This window comes from Rutilus rutilus (genome assembly GCF_951802725.1).
Source record: "Rutilus rutilus genome assembly, chromosome: 2".
Lineage (NCBI taxonomy): Eukaryota > Metazoa > Chordata > Actinopteri > Cypriniformes > Leuciscidae > Rutilus > Rutilus rutilus.
Genome location: NC_140210.1, coordinates 27,334,195 through 27,362,183, shown reverse-complemented (window position 1 = coordinate 27,362,183; position 27,989 = coordinate 27,334,195). Strand labels below are relative to the sequence as shown.

General features: G+C 36.0%; 1 protein-coding gene across 2 annotated transcripts; it reads right to left on the bottom strand.

Annotated features, from left to right (window-relative positions):
- Positions 1-67: 67 nt before the first annotated feature.
- On the bottom strand, positions 68-27,328 carry itga6b (integrin, alpha 6b). 2 transcript variants are annotated; one of them, XM_084403299.1, is made up of 26 exons: positions 27,093-27,328; positions 12,390-12,517; positions 12,221-12,300; positions 10,865-11,126; positions 10,352-10,483; positions 9,441-9,651; positions 8,635-8,828; positions 8,230-8,318; positions 7,999-8,126; positions 7,647-7,736; positions 7,333-7,394; positions 7,047-7,210; positions 6,552-6,698; positions 5,747-5,862; positions 5,379-5,532; positions 5,207-5,290; positions 5,043-5,122; positions 4,850-4,927; positions 4,650-4,752; positions 4,313-4,486; positions 4,110-4,208; positions 3,674-3,784; positions 2,866-2,958; positions 2,626-2,751; positions 2,373-2,472; positions 1,672-1,803 (listed from the first exon to the last, which is right to left on the bottom strand). In XM_084403299.1, exons 1-25 carry the CDS (start codon positions 27,263-27,265, stop codon positions 2,410-2,412), a joined length of 3,141 nt encoding a protein of 1,046 aa, XP_084259425.1. In that variant the 5' UTR covers positions 27,266-27,328; the 3' UTR covers positions 1,672-1,803; positions 2,373-2,409. The 2 variants fall into 2 exon arrangements, with proteins under 2 accessions (XP_084259424.1, XP_084259425.1); XM_084403298.1 differs by lacking the exon at positions 2,373-2,472 and having other exon boundaries at positions 68-1,803.
- Between the last annotated feature and the right edge of the window lie 661 nt (positions 27,329-27,989).

Below are 27,989 nucleotides of genomic sequence, written 5' to 3'. Positions count from 1 at the left end.
TTTAAGACTAACATTTTACAAACCAGTGAAATTTCAATATTGTCAATTCCAATTTTTACACCACAACAAAAACTACTATCCTAACTGATATAAAGTTCAAACATTTTTAAAGACAGTACAATAAAATAAAATGTTTATTTTTTATTTATTTTTATTATTAAAAAGAAACACATGTAGCAAGTAAATGTACTTTACACTAACACAATTTTAGAGTTAAGAGTTGTACTTAAGAGCAAGGAACTTAATCCTTGCTTATTGCAAGAAAGTAAAAATATTGTAGTTTCTGTGCCTGTCCAGCATACAAAATAACACCCATTTCACAACACTACTTTTGTCAAGCCAATCACTAATCATGTGCTTATTACTCAACCCTAAGTATCAGAGACATTGTTTTGTGTAACTCAACCTTGATTTGTCTGTATACTTTGAGAACATTTTAGTACCATTAAAGTACATAATATTTCCTTTTGAAAGGGAACCAGTGACAGCTTTTGTACCTTTTCTTCAGAGAGTGTGCCTTCTGTTCAGGTATCTGTTCTTTCAGACCCAGTGTATTTTTTGTGTCTTAATATTTCATCAATCATCGTGATAATCATCAAACATGAATATTTCATCAATTTACATGTTGTCAAACTTCACAGCTTCTTTACCTGTTCCGCAACACAAAGCCTTAAGCATTGTACTGTCTTTTTGCCAAGTTTAACTAAAAACATTTGCACCTCTTACGTTAATTTTAAGATCAGAAAAAATCTTTATTTAGAAAATTAAAACTAATCTCTAATAATCAATTTCATTACTTCAGTGTCAATTGCGTGTGAGCTAATACATTTGTAAGTGGCTAACATTTAAACAATACATACAATTGTCCAATTCAATGTCACTTTGCAAACAAACAGAATTAATACTTTTCATTATTTGAGCATTTTCTTTGCCAACAGCTGCTGTTTTTAAAAATAAAAGCAACTTTACATTTAAACAAAGATACTTTCAAATGACCTTCAAAAAGCAAAAGAATCCTTTAAAAGCTGATCTAACAATGGATTGTAGCAGTCAATTATAACAAAGTAGTTCCTAATAAAATATGTCCCAGTTTTAAAGTACAGTGAACACCTGCCTATGAAAATGAAATATGTACCTGACTAGTTTTAACAAATAAGCAACAAATAGAAAAAAAATATATAAAAAATCCAAAGACACAAATATTTACATTCATCCAGGCAGTTTGAGCTGGATATCAAGAAGTCCTGGCCCACACAAGCCATTCATAAAACAAAACAAAAACTTTTAATCTTTGGCCTTTGTACAACAGAAAAATCTGTTGAGAATAAATACATTAAATGTATATACATTGTTGAAGTGAATTTAAACTATGATATACAAATTGGGTGGAACATGAAAGCAAACATCAATATAAAACAAAACTCAAGTAAAAAAAAAAATCCTTGTTCACTATACGCCTTCCAGACACCATTTTGTAATACAATCTTTAAAAAGCCGTATCCCGAAAAATAAAATCTCAAATGTTTCCTTTAATGTTTTGATGCAATATTACCAGTAAGAAGAGATCAGTGAGTGCAAAAGTAAGCATTAAAGGCCTTGGGAAGGAAGTCTTTGGTTTGCTTTCAGTTTAGCATTTAGCTATGAGTAGCTCTCATTCTCATTCCAAGAAGTCATCCATTGTTTCTTCTCCGGAGGATCCATTTCCTTTTTCCCCGGCATATAGTCCCTCTTTTCCCTCTTTATCCGCACAGCGTTATAACTGGGGACGCTGTCATCATATTTGGAGCGTTTGAAAAATCCACACTGTTCGGAAAAACAGGCAATTAGCATAGCGTCGTGCTAACAATGCTCAACAGCGTCATTTTTACAGGAAAACGAACAAAGACAAAGTGATGTTGTGTGTGCAGCATGCCTAGCATGAGGTCAGAACAAAACATTCAATGTTTTGAGGAAGACATAAGCAAGAATCAGATGCTCCAGAAAGCGAGAGAGATGCTCCGGTAAATAACCCAAGCAGGCCAGAGAAATGCGCAAGTTCCTGAATCAAGCCACATCTACAGGCTTAAAAGAGCTTTAGAGACTCAGACATTCAGTCATACCCAGTCACACGCACCTGAAGCTGAGTAAAAGTGAACACAAACATGTATAAACCCTTTTCCAACAACAACGACTTCATACATGATTAGTTTGCATTCCTCATAGCATTTTGCTTATCACTGAGCAATGAAAGCCATGGAAACTGCCACCATTACCCCACATTTGGCATTGACAGGCAGCATGTGCACCAGCCAGCAGTAGGTTAGCATTGGCTAATCCAACCTTTCATGCTAGCTCTGAGCACACAGGTCAACTTGATCTGTGAGTTCTTTTACCCTAAGAAAGAGGTTCTCGTTCTCTGTCTGTTTCACTTTACGCATCTGAAGTCAGCCTCTCTTTTTCAGGTTCTTTGTCGCTTTTGCCGAAAAAACCACACTAAAAGGGGTAAAGGTTTCTGTTTTAAATACGTAATGTCATATGAATGAAAATCTGTTTTACACTTTGTCAAAGTTGAAAAAAAATGAAGGTAAAAACAGGTTTAGGTATTCCTAAATGGGTCAGGTTGTGAATTTAGTCATGTGACCTTACCTTATAAAGCAGAAAGACCAGTAAGCCCAACAAGAGGAGTCCTAGTAAAATGGCCACCAGAATGACCCACCAGGGCATACCACCATACTGTGCTACTTTACGTTCAGGAAACACAGTAACGCGTACCTGTTACAGGACAAATTGTATTTTTAAAGTGCATTCTTTATTAAGCCCTGCAAATTGATTCAACATGGAACACATCATGGAAGGAGAATGAATAAATGCTGTAAATGCCCTCACCTGGGCTGGCTCATTTTTCAGATGTATATTTTTAGCTGAGGTCTCGAGTGATGCCTTGACAATAATATCAATGTAGTTCAATTTTGCATATTCCTGTAAGAAATAGTTGAAATTAGCAAAAGTATACTTACAAATGATAAGGGTAATAAGGGTATGTTTTTAAAAAAAAATTTTTTTTTACTTTTGTCATTGTCATGAATTAATTTGATGATTTATGTGATATACCCATCAAGAAAAAACAAAAATACATCTTGAATACACACGGGTGAACGCATCTTATATGATGATGATTTTCATAAAAGGTTTTTAAACATAGTTTGCTAAGTAAAAAGTATTTTTTACAGACTTCATCAATTTTAATCCCACCACATGGCATTTTACCTTGACCTAAACACTTTTTTCTAATATTAATAAGCAGTGAAGCAGTTTTGTAAAAAAAAAAATATATATATATATATATATATATACACATATATAGTTATAGTTATAATAATAATAAGATAGATAGATAGATAGATAGATAGATAGATAGATAGATAGATAGATAGATAGATAGATAGATAGATAGGTTAATAAATGCTGTAAAAATGTATTAAATAATGTTAACAATTGAGACCTTATTGTAAAGTGTTATCAAATAAAGTTTATTTTCAAGAATTTTCATTTTAATAAAGTTTTTTTTTTTTAAATCTGGCTCATCATAGAAGTTCTGCATTCAGATCATTGTAGGTATGAATTCTATGTGTTCTTGAATAAATGTAACCATTTAAAAATGAGGGTCACACCTCTAATGAAAGATCACACTCACCTCCAGGAAGGTAGCGTTCCAAAGGTAAGCTCTCAGGCTAATGACAGCATTGCTGTCCATTCCGAGTAGAGGACATTTGAATGTTATACACTCCGCCCCATCCTCACAGGACTAAAAACACAACAAGCCAGTGATTACAAACAAGAGGCTGATTATCAATGATAAATGTTCATTAAGTAAATGCATGCAATGCATTCCGAAAATATCCAGCCCCCTTCAGTTTTCCAGCCTTATGCTTAAATGTGTCTGAATACTTGTCAGTGTGTTCAGATTTGTTTCTTTTTGCAAAGTTATCACAAATAAGTTTTTTTGCTTTGTCATTGTGAGTCATTTAGTGTAGACTGATGTGACACATTCAGCATAATGCTGCAACATAACAAAATGTGATAACAAATGAAGGGGTCTGAATACTTTCTGAATATTTGAGTGACTTTACCAAAACTGTGTATTTCCTCTTGTCAGTAAAAAGAGAGACTGTTCCCTCTTTTGCCGGAGTTTCCCCAATTTCACGTTTAGTTCGTGACACTGAAGGCTCCTAGATAACACAAAATCAGTTAATTCCTTTATAGAAGCATATATTTTATTTCTATTTATGAAACATGAGGGAAACTAAAGATCATTTTGACAGTTTAGGACTACCTTCAAATTGAGTTTGTTGACCTCATCTGGACTGGAGCAGCTGAAGCTCTCTAAATCGGTTGAGGTTATCTTCATGAGGTACAGCAGCCACTTGCCTTGGGAGTTATGCTTAGGCCATTGGATAATCATAGATGCCGTGCCGAACGACTTGAGGGGTTTGCCCAAGTTTGTAACCTGTCAGTCAGTATAATGAACAGGATCCATCTTTTAACAGGCTACTAAATATCTTCACATGTTTGATAGCTAGAATGCAATTAAAAGAAATACTCATACAATCAAAGGAAGTATAGTAAAAGTACAAAATTCCTTCAATGATGTTAGGAAATCTCATAGTTACCCTGAATTCATAGTCAATTGGACTGCCAACATCAGTTGCCTGTTTCATGGCACTCTCTCCTTTAACTTCTCCAGTAAAGTAGACCTGAGATGGCTTAGCTACCCTGCAGATGACATAATATGATGTTACAAAGACAGAACATTGATAATATCATCATCAGAAGTGTAACTGAGAAATAATACTGCAGTTTGCAAACCTACCCTGTGAGAGACAACAGCAGCTGGATCTTAACAATGGCTTTGGCTTTGACTGCTTGTAACTGCGTCTGATTACTTGTCCTGCAATTAACGAAAAGCAAAAAGGATACATCAATATGTAAATATGGACATGGCTAGTGCTAAATTAGCTTTGATAATGTGCCTTTACACTCTCCAGTGTTATGTTGTCACTCACGTTTTGAGTTTAAGGTCAATTTCAATTTCAGTGGTATCCAAAGAAATTCCTCCCGTACTCAGAATGATGTAAAAAGTTGTCTGAAAAAGTGTTTTTTTTTTTTCATGAATGTTAAGTCCAGACCGAAAATACAACTATTTTCAAATATCATTTTAAATATTTACCTCAGCATTTCTAGTGAACGGATTTCCAAGATCACAATCAGCTAGAGACCCGTTCTGATTGGCTAAACAGCTGATCGGTTTGTCCTGTAAAAGATTTAAGAGCACTTAAAAACCAATTCGTCGTAATAATAACAAACAACGAATGAGTTCGATATCTGGCAGCTGGACTTACACTAGATTTAGTGCGAACGGCAGAATAAGAGAGGGATTTGGGGAACGAGGCAGTCAGCTGCGCTTCATAAGCATCTTCACCCTTGTTGTTCACCTTGAGCTCCAGGGCAATTTCCTTCTGATCGCTAAGAGACAGAATGGGAACTCCATTTTCTCTGTGAGGAAAGAGAAACAGAGAGATTAAAGATACACTCTTCTTCATGGCACTTCCTTTTGCCATTTGAGTATTTTGTTCGTTCGCTTTCAAGAATTACGCAACTGATGTCACTTGAAACAAGACATGAGTGTGCAGATATGACATAATAATATGACATGATAGTCGTTTAATTGAAACCCCCCACAAATATACAATAACAAATAAAAACTCACTCAGGTAATGGGTGAAAGATGTCCCTGTTTGGTTCCCTAGTGTGTAATTTATACTGTAGTTGCAGGTCACTCTGACATAAATGGTCAGTACCACATCCTTCCTTGATAAATTGAACCTGAAAGGCAGTATGATTCAGAATTAATACTGAATGAGATGTAAAAGTATAATATAATGTAAAAGCTGAGTGGTTTTTTTTTTTTTTTTTGGCAAACTGTTAAGAGCTATACATTTAAAAATAACTGAACAGTAACAAACAGAAAATTGAATTTTAAATAGGTAACTCAATACCTGTAGCCTATCTGATATGATTGATTAATGTGAATAATGGTTGTGTAATTAATATGATTATTATATGATAATACTCTACCATTCAAAAGTTTGGGGTCAGTAAGATTTCTTTTATTTTTAAAATTTCAGGATTCAACATGGATGCATTAGATTGATCAAACGTGACAGTAAGTCAACCATATTCAACTATGATAAATAAAAATAAATCTTTCTTGAGCACCAAATCAGCATATTAGTGTGATTTCTGAAGGATCAGAAATCTGAAGACACTGACTAGAGAATGGGCTGCTACAAAATCTTGAAAATTCAAGATGTTAAAATAGAAAACAGTTGTTTTAATTGTCTTTTTGAATAAGGTACTTCTTTCAAAAACATTTTTAAAACATCATACCAATCACAAACATTTGAACGGTAATGTATGTAATATATTATTCATATGATATGGTATATCGCTGAAAAACAAGACGCAAAGCTCATTATTGTTATCAACACTTTGGTTAAGAAGATGGTGGTTACATTGGTGGTAGTAGTGGCTTCTTGACTGGAGTCCAGGATGGGAAGCAGGTTAGGGAGAGCAGTCTGTCTCTTCCTGCGAGTGGTTGGCTTCAGGATCTCCACAGAGACTTCAATGGGAATGCCTCTCAGTTTGTCTTTTAGGGTTTCCTTTGAACATGATATACTTGCATTATTAAAATCCACTAACATAATACCATTAATGACACTCCCGATGTAAAAAACAATCACCACTAGGTGGCAGTACTTCCTTTTCACTATATTATGGTAAAACTGTTGAGTTGTTGTCTACTTAAACAACATGTACGGAGCCCTGCACATGACATGCAGAAAAAAAAAATGAGTAGGCTAAATCGTACACACGATTTACTAATTCGTGCCCTTGATTTACTTTTTTTTTCTTGCATGTCATGCGCTGGGCTTCGTTAACATGGCACTCATAGTTATTATATTACCCTCTAAATGGGATGCTGTAAAGCTGCTTTTGAGCTGCTGTACCTGCAGTCTGAGGTCTCTCGTAACACAGCTTTCTGTGCCCTGACCCTTGAGCTCTACGGTCCCTTTGCTTTCATACTCATTGTTTGAGCTCGGGGTGAAGATGACTCTAGAAGGAAGATTAAGTGCCTTCCTTACAGATTCAACCCTGATAATGTATGCCACCTCTGCAGAAGAGAAAAAGACATGTTCATCAGCATACAAAGCAACAAAAAAACGTTGGCATTTGTTCACAGAGATGAGATTCTGGACAACACAGATGAACAATTACTGAGAAACATGAACTCACGCAGGTTAGGATTGTAGGTTTTGGGGTTGGCAGAAAAACTGAAACAGGCTTTCACGCTAAGGCTAGAACACACAATAAAGCTTTGCTTCAGAAAAGGTTTACCATTTGGTAAAATGTTTAAAGGGTTAGTTCACACAAAAATGTTCTGTCAGTGGAGGGACAGGAAGCTCTCAGATTTGATCGAAAATATCTTCATGTGTGTCCCAAAGATGAAAAAAAGTTGTACGGCTTTGGAACGACATGAGGATGAGTAATTAACTAACTTAAGTAACTATCCCTATAAGGATTGCTTGTTTCGTTTATAGTTTTCTCACCATATATTGTCACCACAGTTTTTCCGAGTAAGGTCTAGCTCCTTTGGCGTGGTGGTGACAGTCTTTTCAATGTTGATCACTGACCGTGCCCTATAGTGTAAAACACATAATTAATGCATTCAGTGAATTTATGAATTTATCTATTGTGCTAAATGAATAGCAAATTTTGTAGCCATTTTACACCATTTTATAAAATGAAGACATAATAATGCATGTTAATACTATTATTAAATTATTTGTATTATAATATTAATGATAAATATAATCCATGATTAATATATAATAGTGTTCTTACATTGTTAATAAAGAATCCTTTAAAATAATGATATGTTGTCTATCAATATGATCATACCTGTACACAAGCACTGAATCAGAGAGAGATCCAATAGCCAGATCTGGGTACGAATTTTTGTCCATATCCATATTCCCAGCAAGAGAGTATCCAAAGAGTTTCACATTGTGATCTTTTCCTTCAAGAACCTGAAATTATTGAATATACGTTATTTTTTAAAAATGAGTAAATTAAAGAATGTGTTAACACTGAAAGACAACTGAAAGAAAAGAAAAGTGAATATGGCTAAACCTGGGATTTTTTTAGGCCTCGAGTTGAACCATGGAATATATGTACGTTTCCAGCTCCATCGCTCTCATATGGGGCACCGACAGCAACATCTGAGGAAATTAATTCCAAGTTATATTAATAATTATATTAATAAAAAAATATCTTTGTGATTATCTTCATTTCTATATCATTACTATAAAAGTGTTTTAATGTTATCTTCTATATAGATTCACATATAAGTATAATGTTAAAAAAATTTGGATTTGGAGTAAGTTATGTTATGTTTAGCGTATGTTTTTAAATGCATGTTTAATGTTTTTATTATGTATATGTTTAATGTGAGTTCGTCACGATTTATGTTCATTATGGCATCTCTTCTTCTCTATTTATCTTTCCTGGAAGGTGTTTTGCATTACCAGCACATACCATGATAACCATCCAGGTTCACATCTCCCATGCTTTCCACAGCCAAACCGAACATGGAATTGGCGGCTCCCACAATCCTCTCGGGGGTGATCTTGTCCCAAGCCCCTTCCTTATTAAGGTAAACATAGATGGCCCCACCGACTTCATCCTCTTTAATAAAGTACTGAGGTGCTCCGACTACAATGTCCTGCCACCTGTTTTAATAATCAGTGCAGCAAAATGATACTGATTGGTGACTAAAACTATCAAAAATGTCAAATATATGAAATAAATATACATTGTATTAACTGAAATTAAGTTCAAATCAAATCAAATAGAATTATTAGATAAAAAACTTAAACTTAAAACCCCTTACCAGTCAGGGATCACTGGTGATCCCAGATTATTTTAGTTCAAAATATGTTTGAGCTTATATATCTCAATATTAATAACAGTCTGGTTAATTTTGAGTCTTGAACTATAAACTCTCAAGTGTTGGCTTTCTAGATGTATGTGTGTTATGTTTCTATTCAGAATTACTTATGAGCAGTAACCTTTTTATTTTGGGCATTTCATGTATGCAGCACTTGCCAAAATTGGGGGTGACTGGGAAGGGGTTAAAAGAAAAATGTGAAATGTTGCTTTGACAACTAGGTGAAATAAAATAATCAAAGGTTAAGATACTAACAAATTAAAAATATTATAAACAAAAACTGAAATAAATAAAAATTCATACTAAATGAAAATATTACAAAGATGAAACTGAAAATATAACAATTTTATTAATTATTTAATAATATAATATAATGATGTATTTTGGATCTTACCCATCTCCATTGATGTCTAGCACTGCAAGGTCATAACCAAAGGAAGAGGCAAGTCCGGTACCCTCTAGTATGTACTCAGTCAACATGGATGATTTACCTTCTTCCTTCTTTAATAGCACAACTGCCCCACTGTGATTGGCTCTTGGAGCCCCAGCAACTATAGTCAACTGACCCCTCTTGGTCAGCATTTTTCCAGAGTCCAGAGAGAAACCTGTCACAGATACAACCAATCAGAAGATTTGCTAAAGATTTGTTAAGCAAAAGAATACTGAAATTATGTCAGTGATTAAGAAATATGCAATGATAACCTACGAACAACATGAATGTGAACATTCATGGTTCTGATTGACTTGGACACTCCATCATTTTACCCATGCGATGTGAATGAAAACAAGAAACCAACAACAACAACAACAAAATACAGTAATGTAGCAACGACATTCACATTTTGTTCACAAAAACGACACAATGTATAGAATGTATAATGACCAGGATTAACGCAAATAATTGATAAAGTTGGCGTCCAGGAAATCCCACAAACCTAAATAGCTATTGGATGCCACATCATAAATGTTCTCCTTGGCCACCTGAAGGGGAGGTGACTGATACACAAACTGATCAGGATGATTACTAGATATGCTAGACATGAACAGCACACCTACAGTTGCACAAACAAGATTTGTACTCAATAAAGCACAAAGTAGAACAGCCAAATAGAAGCAAAAAGGAGTAAATCCAAACAAAAGGTAAGAAAGGCAATACATATCTATGCCTTGCATCCTACCGACGCCCATGTTAAAACTGTGCTGAAAAGTTTATTCACTTAATCGAGTTCTTTAGCGAGTCACATGATGGACTAATGATCGGGTGATATGGATGATGAATGGATTGTTATGTGAGGATGGACTCACCTAAATAACTGTTGGCAGGGACAGGCACCAGGGCTGGATCGAGTCGGCTTTCATCTCCAACCTCATATGGGCCGTCATCAAAAATATTTTCATCCCACAGAGAGCTGTTCTTCTGTTCCATCCGCACCACTCCTGATATCCATCCAGTGGAGGAGTGAGTGAACAAGGAAAGGAAAAGGGGGAAGGGTTGAGGATGGAGAAAGTGAACGAGTGAAGAGATGGAGCAAAGATGTCAAAATTGAAATAGTGGGGGATAAAATACAATACGTCAGATGCAATGAACGGACAAATAAAATCTCTGATGTACTAACGTCATGAGGGCGCCGCGAATGTGGGGAATTATGGGTTTTGTTTGACATTGGCCATTGTAATTGTTCTAACCTTAACAAATGATTTAAACTGGATTTTTATATTATATAAACTGAATATTGAATATGCCAAAAATAATACGATTTACCATGAAGATCTCAATACATACATGCAGTATAAACAAGCACTTTAATCCTCCAATACCTTTCCAGTTGTAAGCACCCGGTGCTCCAAACACCAGATAGTGATAGTCTTTTGTGAATGTAGCAGACAGACCCTGCTGGCATGAACCAAACCGCTCGTGTCCTCTGTTTCTCCCGTTACAGAACATCCATTCCCCTCCATCTTCATCTGAGCCTGCATCAATCGTCAGGTCCTGACTTAGTACGTAGCAACGACCCGTCACGTCACGTAGCTCCTGATTTGTGTTCACAAATAAGCGCCGCTGGTAGCGATGCGCACAGACCTGGAGAGCGACACGGTGAGTTCATATTAAATCAATGAAATGAATAACATAATTAACTAAACTAAATAATAAATAAACACATTTCTTTGCACTGTTACAAACAGATATTTCAGCCAAATGACTGTTCATCGGGTTTGGTGTCGGGTTTTTAAGTTTGAAAGTCTCTTATACTCACTAAGGCTCATTTATTTGATCAAAAATACTGTAGAAACGGTAATATTGTGAAATAGTATCACTATTTAAAATGACTGTATTCTGCTTTAATATATTTTAAAATGTACTTTATTAAAATTTGTTTAATTTTTTTTTATTAAATATATTGTGTAACATTCTAAATGTCTTTACTGTCACTTTTGATCAATTTAATGTGATAAAAGGTTAAATGTATTTATTCAAGTCCATTCAAATTTTTATTTAGCAGGAACGCACTTATTTATAGAAGGACAAACTGTACACACTTATCTTGTTGTTGATTTGGACATGTAAAATATTTGAATAGGATTTTAGAAGCTAGGGTGGAATACATGATTTACAGTAAATTTACTGTATATTTCAGCTTGTTCCTCACACAAAACTGAAGAGGCCTTATTGTGATAAACACTAAACACTTTGGACCATAATTACATTTGTTTTTAGTGACATGAGGATGAATAGATAATGACAGAATTTTCATTTTTGGGTAAACAATCTCTTTAAGGGATATACAGACATGACAACTAGCTCTTGTACAGTAATTTACATTAAAACTATGGGATGCACAATATATCGGTTATCGGCTTGCTCATTTCCTCTATTTTTTACACTTGCAATGTCATCTTTAGCTAATCTTAAAATGAATATCCATTTTTTTTATACTGTAATTCCTAAATTTACTTGTAGCATATAACATGATCGATTTTAATATCTTAATATGAATCTAAATATCTGCATTTACCGGTCATCAGCCATAACATGAAAATAATTATTGGCTTACAGGTATTGGTCAGAGATTTAATATTGTTGCTTCTCTAATTTAAACGCGCACACACACACATACACACACACACACACACACACACTCTCTCTCTCTCTCTCTCTCTCTCTCTCTCTCTTACCAATATCTTTCCTCCAGGTCCCTGGCTCTGTACAGTAACTCCCATCCACTGGTTGTGCTTATTTTCGGTTTGCAAGTTTTCTACATGCACAATAAAAATACCTCACTTAACACACACACAAACTCATTATAACGTATAATGTGTCATGTTTTCATGTGTTTGCATTTACCGTCATTGTCAAAAATTACTCGTTGACATGACTGACTGGGAGAAGTTATGTCACAGTTGTACATCCCTCCTGTCATTGTTGACGTTTGCTTGGACAATGCTTTAGCTCTTGGGGCACCAACCAGCAACCTGTAAACCAACAAACAAATTTACTCATGGATTTGCAATATTGTGAATTTAATATAAAAAAATATATGATCTTTCATTCTTCTTCTTGCTAAAGCAGCTCCAAATTACACAAAAGAGACTCATAGCAGATAACATACTTGGCATGAGCATTCTGTGAATAGGGTGAATATGCTTATCAAGAATTTTTTTTTTTTTTTTGGAAACATGAGCAATAATGTGGTAAAAATGGCGATCTTATATTAGTTTTAATAAATGATAAATCTGATACACTCTTTTCAACGGACTCAGTCAACAATTAAAAGTCTGGAGCAATATTTGCGCTTGTTACAGTGATTTTGAATAAGTAAATGGCTTCATGGCATCATTATCTTTTATTTCCCCACACATGGGTTTTCAGTAGGATCCTCAGTAGAAACAATGCAGATTCAACAGCCCACACTGAAAACACATGCACACTGTGTATTAGAGAGGGCACTCATTCTATTCTTTCCACTGAAAAACTCAAGAGAAGATATTTTCTCTTCTGAATAAAAGAAAATGTAGGCCACAGAAATCCTAGGTATCCACCACTCAATGGCTGTATCTCTGGTTTCACTTCATTTATGAGCGTGAAAGGCTCTTTTCTTTTCTTTGGATTGACTGGTTCAGCGATAACATTCATCCCAACACATCACAGATTTTAGCTACACAAGTTCTCTTTGTGGGCATAGACAAAAAGGGTCTGACTGAAAGAAAGCCTACATGTCCCACAATTCCCTCACCAAAATCCTGAAGGAATAGTAAAAATGGGTAATGTCCTAGAACTTCACAGATACACTGTTTTACCTTTTGCAGATGCATACATTGTTTTGCATAAAATAATAGAACACTACCCACCCACCCAGAGTGCGAATTACCCCACCCTAATTGGGGGGTACTGCTCCTTCACTTCTTCTATGACCATCATGGTCCACTACCATATCAATCCCCACCGTGATCGCCAAGTGCAACATGTTTTGTGCAACACACATACAAGGTCTAAACATGCGACAAACTGATAATCAGTAGGCTACAGAATATCTCATTGTTATTATATATCCAAAAGAGAACTGTTTTGATCAACTCCCAAAAGTTAGAAGTTAAGTGCACTGAAATACCATTCTAATTACTAGTAAAAGTAATACCTTTACAAGAAGCCTATTGCCTATTTCAGGGTTTTCCTGGCTCAAAATGAGGCGGAGGTGGTAAAATCATAATAATGTATTTTAATAATAAGATAATTAAATGTGTATTTTTTTTTTTTTTTTTGATCATCATATAGCCTAATGTGTTTCCCACATTTTTTTGTTGGTGGAGCTTGGTATCTCTAGGGGGTCCGGGGGCATGCCCCCCCGGAAGAAAATTTTGTACATTTTAAAGATAAATTCATTAATCTGGTGCACTTTGAGTCACCCGAATCCACTGTTAAAAATAAATAATCCACCCGCAAACCGCCTATATTGTTTGATTTAGATATCTGCATCTGATCATCACATTACAATTATTCAAATTCTTAGTGTTAAGCATGATAATATGGTAACATATCACACTGAAGTAGGCTGCTTTAAAATGAACATTTATTTAAAATAAAAGTTCTTCTTTTGGAAAAATTACATTTCCTTAATAGCTTAAACAGAGGCTTTACTCCCTTCAAACTTAAATTGTCAATGTTTCATTACATCACTGTTTGAAAACACTCAGAATAATGTTTTGTTATAAAGGGCATTTTCCCCTAATTTCTATTAAATGTATGCTCCATCTTTCATTTCAAATTCTTAAATTTGATAAATATATTCAATTAAAATAATTAGACACTAGGCTGTTACCAATAAAATTAAATAATTTACATTGAAAAATTATAACTGTATTAAATTAGATTATTTTAAATATTTTTGAATATACAAATAAGGAATATTGAAAAGAATGATACTTTATGAAACTAGCATTTTGTCATTCAACGTTGACACTTGCTTGAGAAGTTGAAGTCGTTCTCTATCTCCGTTGCTTCTAACCACGGTGGTTAAAAATGGTATGGTCCACAATAGGGGTGTCTGAAATCGCTTTACATTAAAATGTTCCTACAGTGAAAATAGGAGTTGACTTGTATTGTAACTGTAATTATATTTTTTCACAATATCAGAAAAATTATCTGACCCCCCCAAAACTGATATTTCTGTCCCTTTGGGGAGTACTGGGTCTTCATTGGGGGGTATAGTACCCCCCCAGTACCCCCTGTAATTCGAACTATGCACCCACCCCCTCCCCCCCCACCCCACACACCACACACACACACACACACACACAAGGCATTTAAGGGTGGGAATTCCCCCCATTTTCATAAGTGTATTTCATGCCTAGATCTACTGATAATTCCATCAATCCCAATTCCTTCTGTGCCTAAGAATTAACAAGCGTATAGACCAAGACTCTGTGTCTGGATCACAAAAAGAGAATAGCTTTAGAGTCACATTTTCCAAACAGACAGAGACAGCACTGTTTTTCTGAAAGGGCAACACAAACTTTTCTGTGTTGGGCAAAAATAGCCACTGAATACCTGCTATTCATTCCACTCTCAAGAGCATACAGATTGCTATATCTGATGAAAATGCTCATGATTACATTAAATCTAATGCAATGCACAGGCTGAAATGATCTACATTACACATCCAACAACACTACAAAGAACATTCTAGTGTCTTTTAACATGATAAGAAAAACAAAAAAAGAAATTACTTACAAAACATTCATAAAAAATATTCTCATATAAACACCCTGTAATGGTTCATTACAGTTCAAAACTCAATTACGCCAAAATTCAATTCAAAATTGACTTTAATCATGAACAGACAATAAACGATAGAGGACTGACCTGAACAGAAAGTACATATGTGGGAGATATAAAAACTGATGATTATAAATAACCACAGAAACTGACAGGAACATGATCAGAAACCAAAACTAAACAGAGCAGGAAAACGTGAACTAAAGGAAACAGAACAGAATATTAAAATAGGAGTCCAAGACCGTGACACACATACACACACACACACACACACACTGGCAAGGCAATTCATAACTATTTTATGTTTGGTAGTGAATTTATACAATCTCATTCATACATTTTCATACGATCTGCTTACGCCTCACTGAGGGTTCTGTTTAGGTGCGGACCTTCATGCTTACTTTTTTTTCTAAAACTCATACATTTTCGAAGAAATCAAACCATACAAATTTATACGGAATAGCCAGCTCGTAAAATAGTTCAATTTTCTCATGAGATCGGGTTGATACATACTCTGTAGTTGCAACATTTCCGAAAATGACTGCACACAAAACCCCTACATTTCATTAAAAGCTTTGTTATTGAACCCGCATCCCATCTAAATTGACCTACATGTTTCAGGAAATTGCTATAATCTGGATCACAGTCAACTCCTAAACAGCATCATTCCATTCTGCAAACCCCAAATGATTTGGGTAGAAACAAAACAATCCTGAAACACGAACAACTTAAGGCTGGAATGCACTACACAACTCTTGCCTAGATTTTTGCCACAATTTACAGTCTGGAGGAATCAACGCTACTTGATTAGCTAGCTAGCCAGTCTCCAGATATTGGGCAGTTTGAGTTGACAGATTTAGCAGAAAATCATGTAGTGTATGCTGGCCAGTGGGAACCTATCCAGTTGGAGGATATCAAACATGTTTTGCATATTTTAGAGCATATATTGTTTTCATCAGTCATCTGTCTCAAAGCAACGAGGCACATGTTTCTGAATGAGTCTGTTGTGTTTGAAACAACTTGAAAGTCTGGTAGTGTGTGATTGTGGGTGATGTAATGTGTCTCCATTAATCACTCCCCAGGGGGATGTAACCAATATATAATATACAGGATAAACAAGCCCCAAATTCCAAGGTAGAATAAATAAATAAATAAATTGGAGAGAACATCACACAAGAACTAAACATTTTGATTTTAAAGGGTTAGTTCACCCAAAAATGAAAATTCTGTCAGTAATTACTCACCCTCATGTTGTTCCAACCCCGTAAGACCTTCGTTCATCTTCGGAACACAAATTAAGATATTTTTGATTAAATCTGAGAGTTGTCTAACTCCTCCATAGGCTTCTAATGAACCGAAACTTGCTGGCCCAGAAAATGTATTAAAGACATCGTTAATATAGTCCAAGTGACTCCAGTGGCTCAATCTTAAATTTATAAAGCGACGAGAATACTTTTTGTGCGCAAAAACAAACAAAAATAACGACTTTATTCCACTTTTCATTTCCTTCTCTCTGGGCCTCGGGTCTTTTTGCGTAGTGTTTAAGCGTAGCGCGTGCACGTCACCACGTATCACACATGACCAGCGTCGGCCAATAGTGAGCCTACGTGTGACGTACAACACAGACGCGCTATGCTTAAACACTACGCAAAAAGACCCGAGGCCCAGAGAGAAGGAAATGAAAAGTGGAATAAAGTTGTTATTTTTGTTTGTTTTTGCGCACAAAAAGTATTCTCGTCGCTTTATAAACTTAAGATTGAGCCACTGGAGTCACTTGGACTATATTAACGATGTCTTTAATACATTTTCTGGGCCAGCAAGTTTCGGTTCATTAGAAGCCTATGGAGGAGTTAGACAACTCTCAGATTTAATCAAAAATATCTTAATTTGTGTTCCGAAGATGAACGAAGGTCTTACGGGGTTGGAACAACATGAGGGTGAGTAATTACTGACAGAATTTTCATTTTTGGGTGAACTAACCCTTTAAAACTTAAAAAAAAAAAGTCCACAGCACAACCGAAAGATGTAAGATTCATAAAGTGAGAGGGATAAAGCGATAGAAGGAAAGAGAGATGTGCAGGTGGGGGAGGGGTAGCCTGACTACGTCAGACTTCCTACTTCCGCTAATTTCATTTCGCTCCTGTAGTCAGTCTGAGATAGCAGCCTATCTTTCAGTTTTCCACCGGCCTGAAAACAGCCGGGCCAATCAACGAACAGAGGGCGGGCTGAGAGCCGTGACGTAGACGCTGATTGTACCGTGGATGCGTAGATTTACTTCACATAATCTGCAAAAGTCGTTCACAGCCATGTTCACTCCGGTATTTCGCTCGATGGTTTTGTTTTCGCATCATACATGCGTTTACAGTGGAAGTTAGATGCGGCTGAGCATGCGCATAACACACGCCATAACCAGACGTTATGTGATTGGCTTACGGGTAACCAATGATTTTAAACTTCAGACAAGCGCCCCCCCGCGAGAGAGAAAACACTTCTCTATTATGCTATTCCAGACTCTGTCTACGAAGCAAAGTGAAGTAGAAGAGTCTGGTATTACCAGGCTAGGGGAGGGGAGAACAGAGAGGACAAGTATTCTATTTACTGAGAGCTCATTCAGAGATAGAGCTTCATGTGTCCTGAGGCCAGAGTCCAACACTGGCATTCAATCATGATGCAGACACAGAGAATTATGTCTCATCTGTTAAATATGTCAGGCTCTCAAAATAATGAGAAAGAAACAATTAAGCAATTACTCATTCTTGAGAGCAAATGGTCTTGACTTCTAACACATTTCATATAGTTTCAATAACATGCAGGTTTGGCAAATGGAAAACCGTTACTCTGATCTTGTAAAATATTTTGCAAAATACTTTTTTTTTACTCTTGCAACACTAGCCACTCATGTGTTGGGATGTTTGACCAAATAGATTATTTCAATCAGTTCATTAAATCAGCAATATGCCTGCATTAAAAGTTTATAGGCTAAAGGCTGGTGAATTTACGATACAGTCATATAGACAATAACCAATAGGATAATATCTATTTCAACTGCAATATTTTTGTTATAATTCAAATCTTAAGAATCTTTTGAATAATTGCAGAGCACAAGAGAGTTTGGCACTATTGTCAATAAACTTAATGGCTAGCTAAATATTATGGTGCATTTGAGTGTGCCATGTCAGAATTATCATAATTTTAGTTTCCAACTTGTCCTTACATAATTTTGTGAAAGCTCCAATTTGACTGTGACATCATGTAAAAAACAAAATGGTTGCTAACGGTAGCAACTTCTATACAAATTTCTGTTATGCCACTTAGCCAGTGTTGCTTGTTGCACTTTATTTGATTATACAAGAGAATAGATGTGAATTTTGCTGTCATTCCCAACAAATCCACACTAAGATTCATTTTGGCATTTATGAGCTTTGCCGTAGAAACAAATAATTTCTGAAACGTAAACAACTTAAGGCTGGAATGCACTAAACAACTCTTGCCTAGATTATTGCCACAATTGACAGCCTGGAGGAATCGTCTAGTTTATTAGCTAGCTAACCAGTCTCCAGATATCGGCCAGTTGGAGTTGTATGCTGGACACATACTTTTTAGCTTTAGGAATTCATCCAGTTGGAGGATTTCAAACACATTTTGTATTTATTAGAGCATATATTGTTTTCATCTGTGTCTTAAAGCAACGAGGCACATGTTCCCATGTGAGTTTGTTGTGTTCGGGACAACTTGTCTGGTGTGATCTTCATTCGTTTGATGCCCATTTTTTTCTCTGTTACCATTTACAAAGTCAGCAATAATGTGGCAAGTGTACGGAAAATGTATGATAGTGTTTTAAAATCTGTTCAGTTTTTAAAAGTCATGTAGTGTATCTCAGGCTTTAGGCCGTGTGTCCACCAAAGTGTTTTTAACCAGCTGAACACACCAGGCACTCAGCTTTTTTTCAGTTGAGACACTTTGGTTGCTATGATACAGAATATTTGCTTACTAGATCTGAATATAGAAATGCCGACACAATATAAAGTATATGCTCTGGCTTGTTTTCGTTGTACAAGCAGGGTGACAGTTGGTCAGTGTGGCATTTTTCCCGCCTCTCCTCCTCTGTGATTGGAAGGCTGGGTAAAAACAGTGATGAGCGCTGTTTGACCAAAAGTCGAAATCTTTTACACTCGGCACCCAGAAAAAAATGCCAAGCACTCAACGTGAAATAAATGCTCAGCACATGGTCACGCAGCTGGTGCCGTTTTTAAACTAGCAGCGCTCTCATTGAAAACAAAAAAATGCTTTGATGGACACACGGCCTTAAGGACCATTCACACAGAACCTGTTTTTCAATGTAGCTATCAGTAAACACGCTTGACAGATGTTTTTAACCACTTCTTTTAGCAATATTATATCCAAATTCCAAAACACTGCATTAGTCTTTAATTCAAAACTTTATCTGAATGTTTTGTCACATCTCTTCACCAACACTTGTTTACTCACTGTTTTTTTTACTTGAGAAGCAGTAAATCATGGTAATATAGTGTACTAGGCCAAACAATTTTATCATAATTTTGTATGGAATGTTAAGCATTGATGTTTTAAAGAATGTACAGAGGAGGCCACTGATATGGTGCAAGAGCTGGTTCTGCTGAGGAGGTTTGGAGTGTCATGGTTCACATTACGAACTGACAGCAGCTGAATTACAGCTCCAGATGTGCTTCGAACATTTCAAAGACTCAAGGCTTAAAGATACAGAGTGCAAACTGATATTACCTGACCTACTGTGCACAACATAGGTGCTGCTGGAGAACAAGATTTTCCGACTCCCTTAAGGCGATGATAAATTAATGACTACCTATAAGTCTAGGAATAGATATTCGCAAAATATGGTGTTGGATAGAGCCAGTGCCATCGCTAACATTCACAGGGCCTGAGAAAAAATAGGGGGAGTGGAGCTTTGATCTTTTGGGGGGGTTGATCTTTCTCCATGGCAGAATATACTATTCAAGACCTTAGAGACAAGTCTAAGTGGCTCCCTTATCATAGCTCCCGGAATGTTACAGATGCAGTAAACTGCAGGTTTACGTACATAAAACCCATTAAATATGGTAGTCAAAAGCAGGCACGGCGCCAGGATTCCAGTTTTGGATGGGCCAGACCAATTGTGGGCCTTAAATAAAAAACGTTATCAAATCACTGTTTAACCTAATAAAAATGCCTAATAACTAATACAATAGGCTACCGCCAATTCACAGTCATCCACGAAGATTACCAGCTACATCCGATCCCGAACCTCACTGTCTGCTGAACTTGCGCAGAAACATCAAAATAGACATAACCAGTTTTTTTAATTGTTTTGAAAACTCGACTGTTGCTAGGTTTTTTTTTATTTTTTATTTTTTTATTATCAACAAAAAGTCTTTTACAAACATTTGTATATACATTGAAATATAGATACACACTAGGGGGCTATTGCTAATTTACATGAAGATATTAAAGCATTTACAAATTTTCAATGTTTAATTGCTTTTTGCTTCATAGAAAATCGGAGTGAATCAATATAAAGCTCAATTTCTTTCCGGAATGAAATAAAACTTTTTTTTATAAAAAGTTTTTTTTACAGGAGAATTTACATTTGTGAACATAAAATTTTGCCATTAAAAGAATAAAATTAATTATATAAACCCGACTATGCTTGATTCTACTGTTCTCCCAAAGACCAAATAAAATATGTTTCCAAAACAACATAAATTGGTCATCAATGTTTCTTGTGATAAAATCACAGACATTTTGCCAAAATGGTCTTACATGGACAGTGCCAAAATAAATGAACCACAGTTTCAGGGCAACTGTCACAAAAGGTGCAATTAACATCAATATCACTTTTAAATTTTATAAAGTAATGTTTTACAGGGTATATTCTATGTATCAATTTGAATGATACCTCCTTAACTTTGTTTGTAATTAAATATTGATTAGGTATAAGCCAAACCTTTTTCCACACAATATCTTCTGTAAAACGATTCCAATATGAGTAAATATAAGGCAAAGACACAGAATTTCTTTGAAATAACTCTCTTAAAGATCTGTTCTTTGCGTTAAGGGAAAAACATATATTACCTACATAAGTACTTACTATAGTAGGTGGGGACAATTGTTGAGTATTAATTCTTTTTTGATGTCTAAACAGCATACATATTTCAGGAGAAATTGCACCAAAAACTTTTGCATATTCCCTGGTGTTATAGGAATCTTATAATGCGTCAAAAACTCATTGTAAGTGAAAAGAAAACCCTTTGAATTAAATAACTGATCCACCAATATGATGCCATTATCAAACCAATGTTTCAAAAACAACGATTTGCGCTTATATAATATATCCCTATTGTTCCATAATATAATACTTATGTGGTGAAAAATTATGCTTGAAAATCAGTGACCATGATAAAAAGGCCTGGCGATGAAATTCCCGAAAGTTTCACGGGTACTTTATCAATATTATAATTACAACTAAGAAGAAAATGTATATTACCAAGGTTAGAAAGAATATGGGAGGGTATAAAGTTCCAGATTGAGTAAGGATTTCTTCGACTGTTGCTAGGTGACGTCACCTCGCCCCATAGGATCCACAACGAGCCGTAATTAGAGCTTGATTCAATAAACGTCTTAAGCTATGAAACTTTGAAAACTAAACATTTAGACTATTTTAGCACAAATTGTGAGCTTATTTGCCGATTTTTAATTATTCTTGACAAAGTTAAAATATATTAAAAGTTGTTTTATTTTTGAAGAAAAGTTTTGGGTGGGCCTGTTGAAAAGTGGGTGGTCCTAGGCCCGTCAGGCACACCCATAACGCTGTGGTCAAAAGCTCAAACGTGCTTTCTTGACGCACAAGAATCAAAGAGGTCTGTTGTCATGCATCAAACGATTACAACCGAGTTGCGGTTGGCCATATTTGATGTGCTCTATGTGAATAACAGCCTAAATTAAATCTGTTCATCATACTGTATGAGCAGTTTGTTTCTTCAGAAGACCTGTATTAATTCAGATAATTACTTTTTCTATCCAAATGATTTTTTTGAAGCTTAAAAGTTTAGGTGGAATGGACTTTCAATGCAGAAATCTCTAAATTATATATAAAAAAAATGTTTTTCAAAAAGTAAAGATATGTGTCATGTATACTGCAAGTTCGAAAGATGAAGATGAGTCACCAGTTCCAAAACAAAGGTCATTTTAATGACAATAAACCACACGCATAGCAGTGTGCACTAAACACAAACAATAACAGCAACACAAGAGGAACTTGAATACACAGTGATAACGAACTGAATAGCAAATAGCAAACAGGTGTGTGATAATTAATGAATTGACATAGCAATTAACGATCAAACAGGAACAGAGAACACAGGAAACAAAGATGAGCAACTTAAAAGTCCTTGATAAAGAAACAAATTTACCATAACCGTAACAATATGAGGGTGTGTAAACGACGAACGTTTTTATTTTGGGGTGAACTATACTTTTAAAGGTGATCAAGGAAATAATATATTTAGAAAAAAATAATAATAGGGATGTGTTGTTCTGATATAGTAGCAGCAGAATAAGGCATTATTTGTCCCACACGGTGCATAATTTATTAAAGCTTTTTGCTGCATATCAATTAAATTACAGCCTGTTTAAATGGAGCCACTTTTTAAAAATAAATTATGGACTGTTGACATCATTATTCATTATTACTACAGTGATTGTAGTAATAAGAAAGTAGAGAGAGGGAGGGAGGGAGGGAGAGCAGAAATGGTATCGGGACATGACACATCAAATTTCTACCTGCATCCCCAATTTCCCATGAGCACGCTGTAGTGGGGAGCACTGTTTAAGTTTCTCAGAGAGGTGTGGATCTAGCATGACAGTGGGGCTGGCATGCATCCTGTGGACAAACTACAGTAGGATAATAATCCTTGAGACTATTCTGTAGGCCAATGCAATAGAGTGATGTATAAGGCCAATAGCTGCCTGTTCTTACTGACGTACAAATTCAGCCCAAGATTAATGCTTACTCCAGCACAGGAAGCTAAGAGAATCACAGGAAGAGGAAGAGGTAGACAATTTCCATGCCAAATGGACCCACTGCTCTCTGGGATATTGGCCAAAATATTATTGTATATAAAACTGAATGTGTTTTGCCTGCTACATTATTCCACCATATGTTTAAGCCAAATCAGATAAAAAGTTTGATTATTGTTGTTCACACGTGTGTCGAGGAAACACTATAGATACCCAAAGAAACCTTCAAAATATGTTACAGAGCAAAGTCAACTGTGAATGTTGATTAAGACAAAGAGACCCCTGCCCCCACAGAGACTCAGGTTCTGCTTACACCAGGACATGTCTCCTGTGACCACTTGTGATCGGATTTCAAAAGGAAGATCTCAAATTCCAACATTACGTGATTTTGTGACTACATCACTCACAATGTCAGAGTGTTACTGGTTTTCAGATTGAACGCGCATTGTTATTTTATTTAGTTAGATACCTGCATTAGATGAACTCTGGATGTGCTTGCTTCACATAATCTGTCACTGCATTTTCTGTGATGTCTTGTGCATTTATATGTATGGGCATTCATTTGGTAAATTTGGTGTTGATACATTTTTCATTGCTGCACAAACCAGTAAAGTTTAAAACCGTTCTTTTTGCACAATGGTTGACTCGCAGGTGAGTAAGCGATCTTTCACTCAGTTGTCCAGGATGCATTTTATTAATTGAATGAATGAGTAAAATTGGTGGATATTGGTGGAAATCTTACCAAAAAAAAAGAAAAAAGAAAGAAAGTGCTTCAACTGTCTTACGAAACAACTCCCATTGTGAAAGCACCACCAGCCCAGACTGCTTCAGTGGAATACTGGCAAGTCAAAACCAATCAATTACTAGTGCCAAGATCAGGGCTCAGGTTCAGTGAGAGCTTAGATCTTAAACATACTTTCTGCCAAGTTCTGTTGAAGTCTGGGCACACTTGGTGCAGTGTTTCCCAGTATTCTTACATATTCTCTGTTGCAATAGAATCATTTCACAAAGTAACACAGAAAATAAAATGAGACTCCAAGGTACGCAATACAATACATCCCTAATGTTATATTGACTACAACTAAGCTAATATTCCACACCTTTGACAACTGAGGCATCAGTGAAAAAACTGCATTGAGATATAATATTTATAATAGCAGTGAGAAATAGTATTTTAGATAGGGATATTGGTAATGTAAAAAAAAAAAAAAAGAAAAAAAAAAATTCAGGTCCTGGTCAGGATTTTCATGTAGCCCACTTGACATCAAGATGTATTTTCTCTTTTTCTGCATTTGTGTTTTCAAAAATGAAAATGCTGTTATTATTTACTTACAATCATGTAGTTCAAACATACTTCCTTTGCAGCTTCCTTTTGTGTTCCACACAATAATAAAAACTATATGGGTTTCAACAACAGGAGAGTGAGTGAATAATTTTAATTTTGCATTAACTATCCCTTCAACATTATTTGTATAACTCTTTAGATGTATTTAAACAGTCCAAAAAAGTGCCTTGTTATTATCAGCATTATGTGTTTTTGTAGTGAGAGCACACACAGAAGAAGAATGGAATCACTTTCCAGGTATGCTCCTCATTCCCAACTATTTTTCACTTGAGCAAAAGAGCTAACGTGCCAGACAAGCATACACACACACACTGCCTGCATTACCAGGACGGCAGCTCCGTCGTGCCAGCTATATGACAAGCCTATGCAACATCAATGCCCCCAACACACACCCTGCCCTGCCTTGGCCTGCAGTAATGTGAATCATCTTCACACATACACACACCTGTAGGGCATGTGTTACTAACAAGCAGAATTGTTGTGTTCTAACACAGCCAGCCAGTCTGCCAAGCCCATGCATGAGATACACACTGAGGATATGAGTCAGAGCACACACATACACACACACACATAAATGTGACTTTCATACACTGGGTGTGGTTTGAAATATTTGAAATACATCATAAATCCATAAAAAGATTTGCACAATTCAGCTGGAAGAGGTTCCAAAATTAGTGATGATTTGCTAATAAACTCCAGTTTGTCTTACTTTGTCTAACTGCTTTTCTGCTAACCATGATGTTTGAATTTTACAGGAAATATAACCTCAACCATAATGTACTTCCTATATAATTTTCACGCTCTCTCTTTTTTCTACTTTTCTGCAGTTTTGTTTATGTGGTAGTCTTGCTTACTCGTCAACTTGATATTGCAGTGCTTTGAGAATTGTTGGCTTTGTATGATAAACAGATTGTGGTGTTCCTCATTTCCTGCTTTGGATAAAAGCATGTGCTAAATAATAACTAAATGTACATCTCACACATGTTCTAAGCAGTTACACTAAAGCTCAACATCAGTCACTTGCATAACTGGTGAACTCTGCAGGATCAACATGAGGTCAATCCTGGCAGTCTCTCTTCTGTGCTGCCAGGGTTGATGGCAGTAGTGAGTTTGAGGAATGAGTTACAGGCTTCTGCACACATTCTTTCACTTGCGTGTTAGGCTTGAAACTAGCAATGCGTGTCTGGTGCTGCCAAGGCAACACAGTGTGTTTTTTTAAGTGAACCACAAAAACAATATCAAACTGTCATGACTGAAAATTCAATAAAATATGTTCTAGAAACACTGTCTAAAGTCTATGTCAAAAAACCTTATAAGTGCTAAGGATCCCACCTACAATCTAATCCCTGCAGTGCTTGAGGTCAAATAGGTTGAAAATGAAAGGATGAAGGAGACCAGACATCTCCACAGTGAGAAAGGAGAAGGAGACTGGACATCTCTAATGACCCCAATGAAGCTAAATATGCACACTATTTCCAAGTAATGAGCACACTGTTGGGTGGTTAAAGTTATGCCCTGCATTAGCAGCTGTCTTTCTGTACCTTTTATTCTGAAATATCATTCTAGTGCACAGCTGAGCAATGCATAACAAACAGTCCCAAATCAAAATCTTTATTTTTTACTATCCTTCATGTTGTTCCAAATTTTTATACATAAATGTCTGGCCCACGTGACTTTTTTCTTTCTTTTTGTTGTTGTTGCTATATTCACTGCCATATAGCTTTGTTAAACAAACTCAAATTTAAGTCATATTTCACTCATAATCTTCATCTTAGATAGTCAGTGAGTCAGACACATTCGGTTCAAATCATTCAGACCCTGTAATGGATCTACAGATTCATTTAAAACATCCGACTCACGTGAATCTTTCGCTACTTCTCTTGAAGACGATTCAAGGAGAGCTAGGGATGTCATAATTATCAGTCATATTAAATGTAAGTCTTTTTTTCTTCACAATTGCAATCGTATGGCTCTCAGAAAATCCAAGAGGACGTTATACCATTCAGTGATTTTGCGACTTTTTAAGATTTGGCCATCTTTAGCCTACATTGTTTTGCATGAAAAATACATTATTCTCATTTTGTGTTCACCAGGGTGAACACATACATAATACGGGTTTAAAACGACATCAGGCAAGGTGATTAAATGATTGCAGAGTTTTCATTTTTGATTTAATTCTTTAAGGATCACCCTTCTGTCTTACAGTAGCCTACGGTTAGGGGTGGATGTACAATTGTGCATATTACCAGCTACATAGTTGAAATTACAAAAATGTTTGACAACCAAAGTACCTGGATTCAACTTGCTGCTAATGTGAAATAAACTCCATAAGAAAGCCACGATACCTGGACTCCAATGAGGATGAAATAAATGCTTACATTCTTTTATCAGATGGTCTGAGTTGTCGGTGCATTGCCAGGGAGAAACCGAACAAGCTGTTGGGATCACCCGTTTTCCTGATAACATTTTCTGTGTCCAGGTTGAAGGCAGAGATCAGCGTCCATCCCAAAAAACTGAGAAGAGGTAAGGTTAAAGTCCTATACGATCCCATTGTGATGTTGAGTTCCGTTCGTGTCGGGTTCTTGCTTTAGAGTTGAGACTTGCAGCCAGTTTCTGCTAGGTTTGTGGATGCCTATAAGGGAGGAATCTCTCTTACGTCCCTCCTCTCCTCCTCTCCTCCTCCACCCGTCTCCACCCTCTGCCGTGCCTCTACCTGCCAGTACAACACGGGGCTTCGTTTTTCCTCATTATTCAGCATTCTTTTGGTAATTCGAGCGTATGATATTAGAGATTTATCGTCGTAAAAATAACAACGATTTCCTTCGAGTGTCATTTCACACGACTCATGATGAGTCTGGCGAGTAAATAGCTGTATGAATTAGAGCTTTCTACACCAAAAACCTTGCATTCTGCAGGGAGTAACTAATAAGTTGTAACACATTTAAAAGTCTGTAAAGGTTTTTTTTGTTTTTCTAAAATATGTTTACCATGTTCTTATATTTTACCCCTAAACTGTGCTTGTAGACTATTGTATAAGGTACAAAGAGTGTACAGACAGCATGGACGGTGGTAAGCAAATGTAGCCTACTTTATTTAATACAAATAAAATCATATTAGCCTATAATTATAATTTGTAATTAAATGCTGTAATTAAATGCAGGGCCTAGGCTACACTTGAATGATATGAAAACATGCAACAGCCAAGATTGCAAATCAAGTTATAAACATATTATAAGACATCCAGTTTGTACAGAATTGACATGTATAGTGATTTC

What these genes read in the sequence shown, in the direction of transcription:
- itga6b (XM_084403298.1), bottom strand. Translation starts at nt 27,265, where the DNA reads ATGGGATCGTATAGGACTTTAACCTTACCTCTTCTCAGTTTTTTGGGA. An exon ending in AAGCCACTACTACCACCAAT is followed by an intron (nt 5,863 to 6,551) that starts GTAACCACCATC and finishes ACTGCCTTTCAG; the next exon opens with GTTCAATTTATCAAGGAAGG. An exon ending in TGAAAAATGAGCCAGCCCAG is followed by an intron (nt 2,752 to 2,865) that starts GTGAGGGCATTT and finishes GTCCTGTAACAG; the next exon opens with GTACGCGTTACTGTGTTTCC.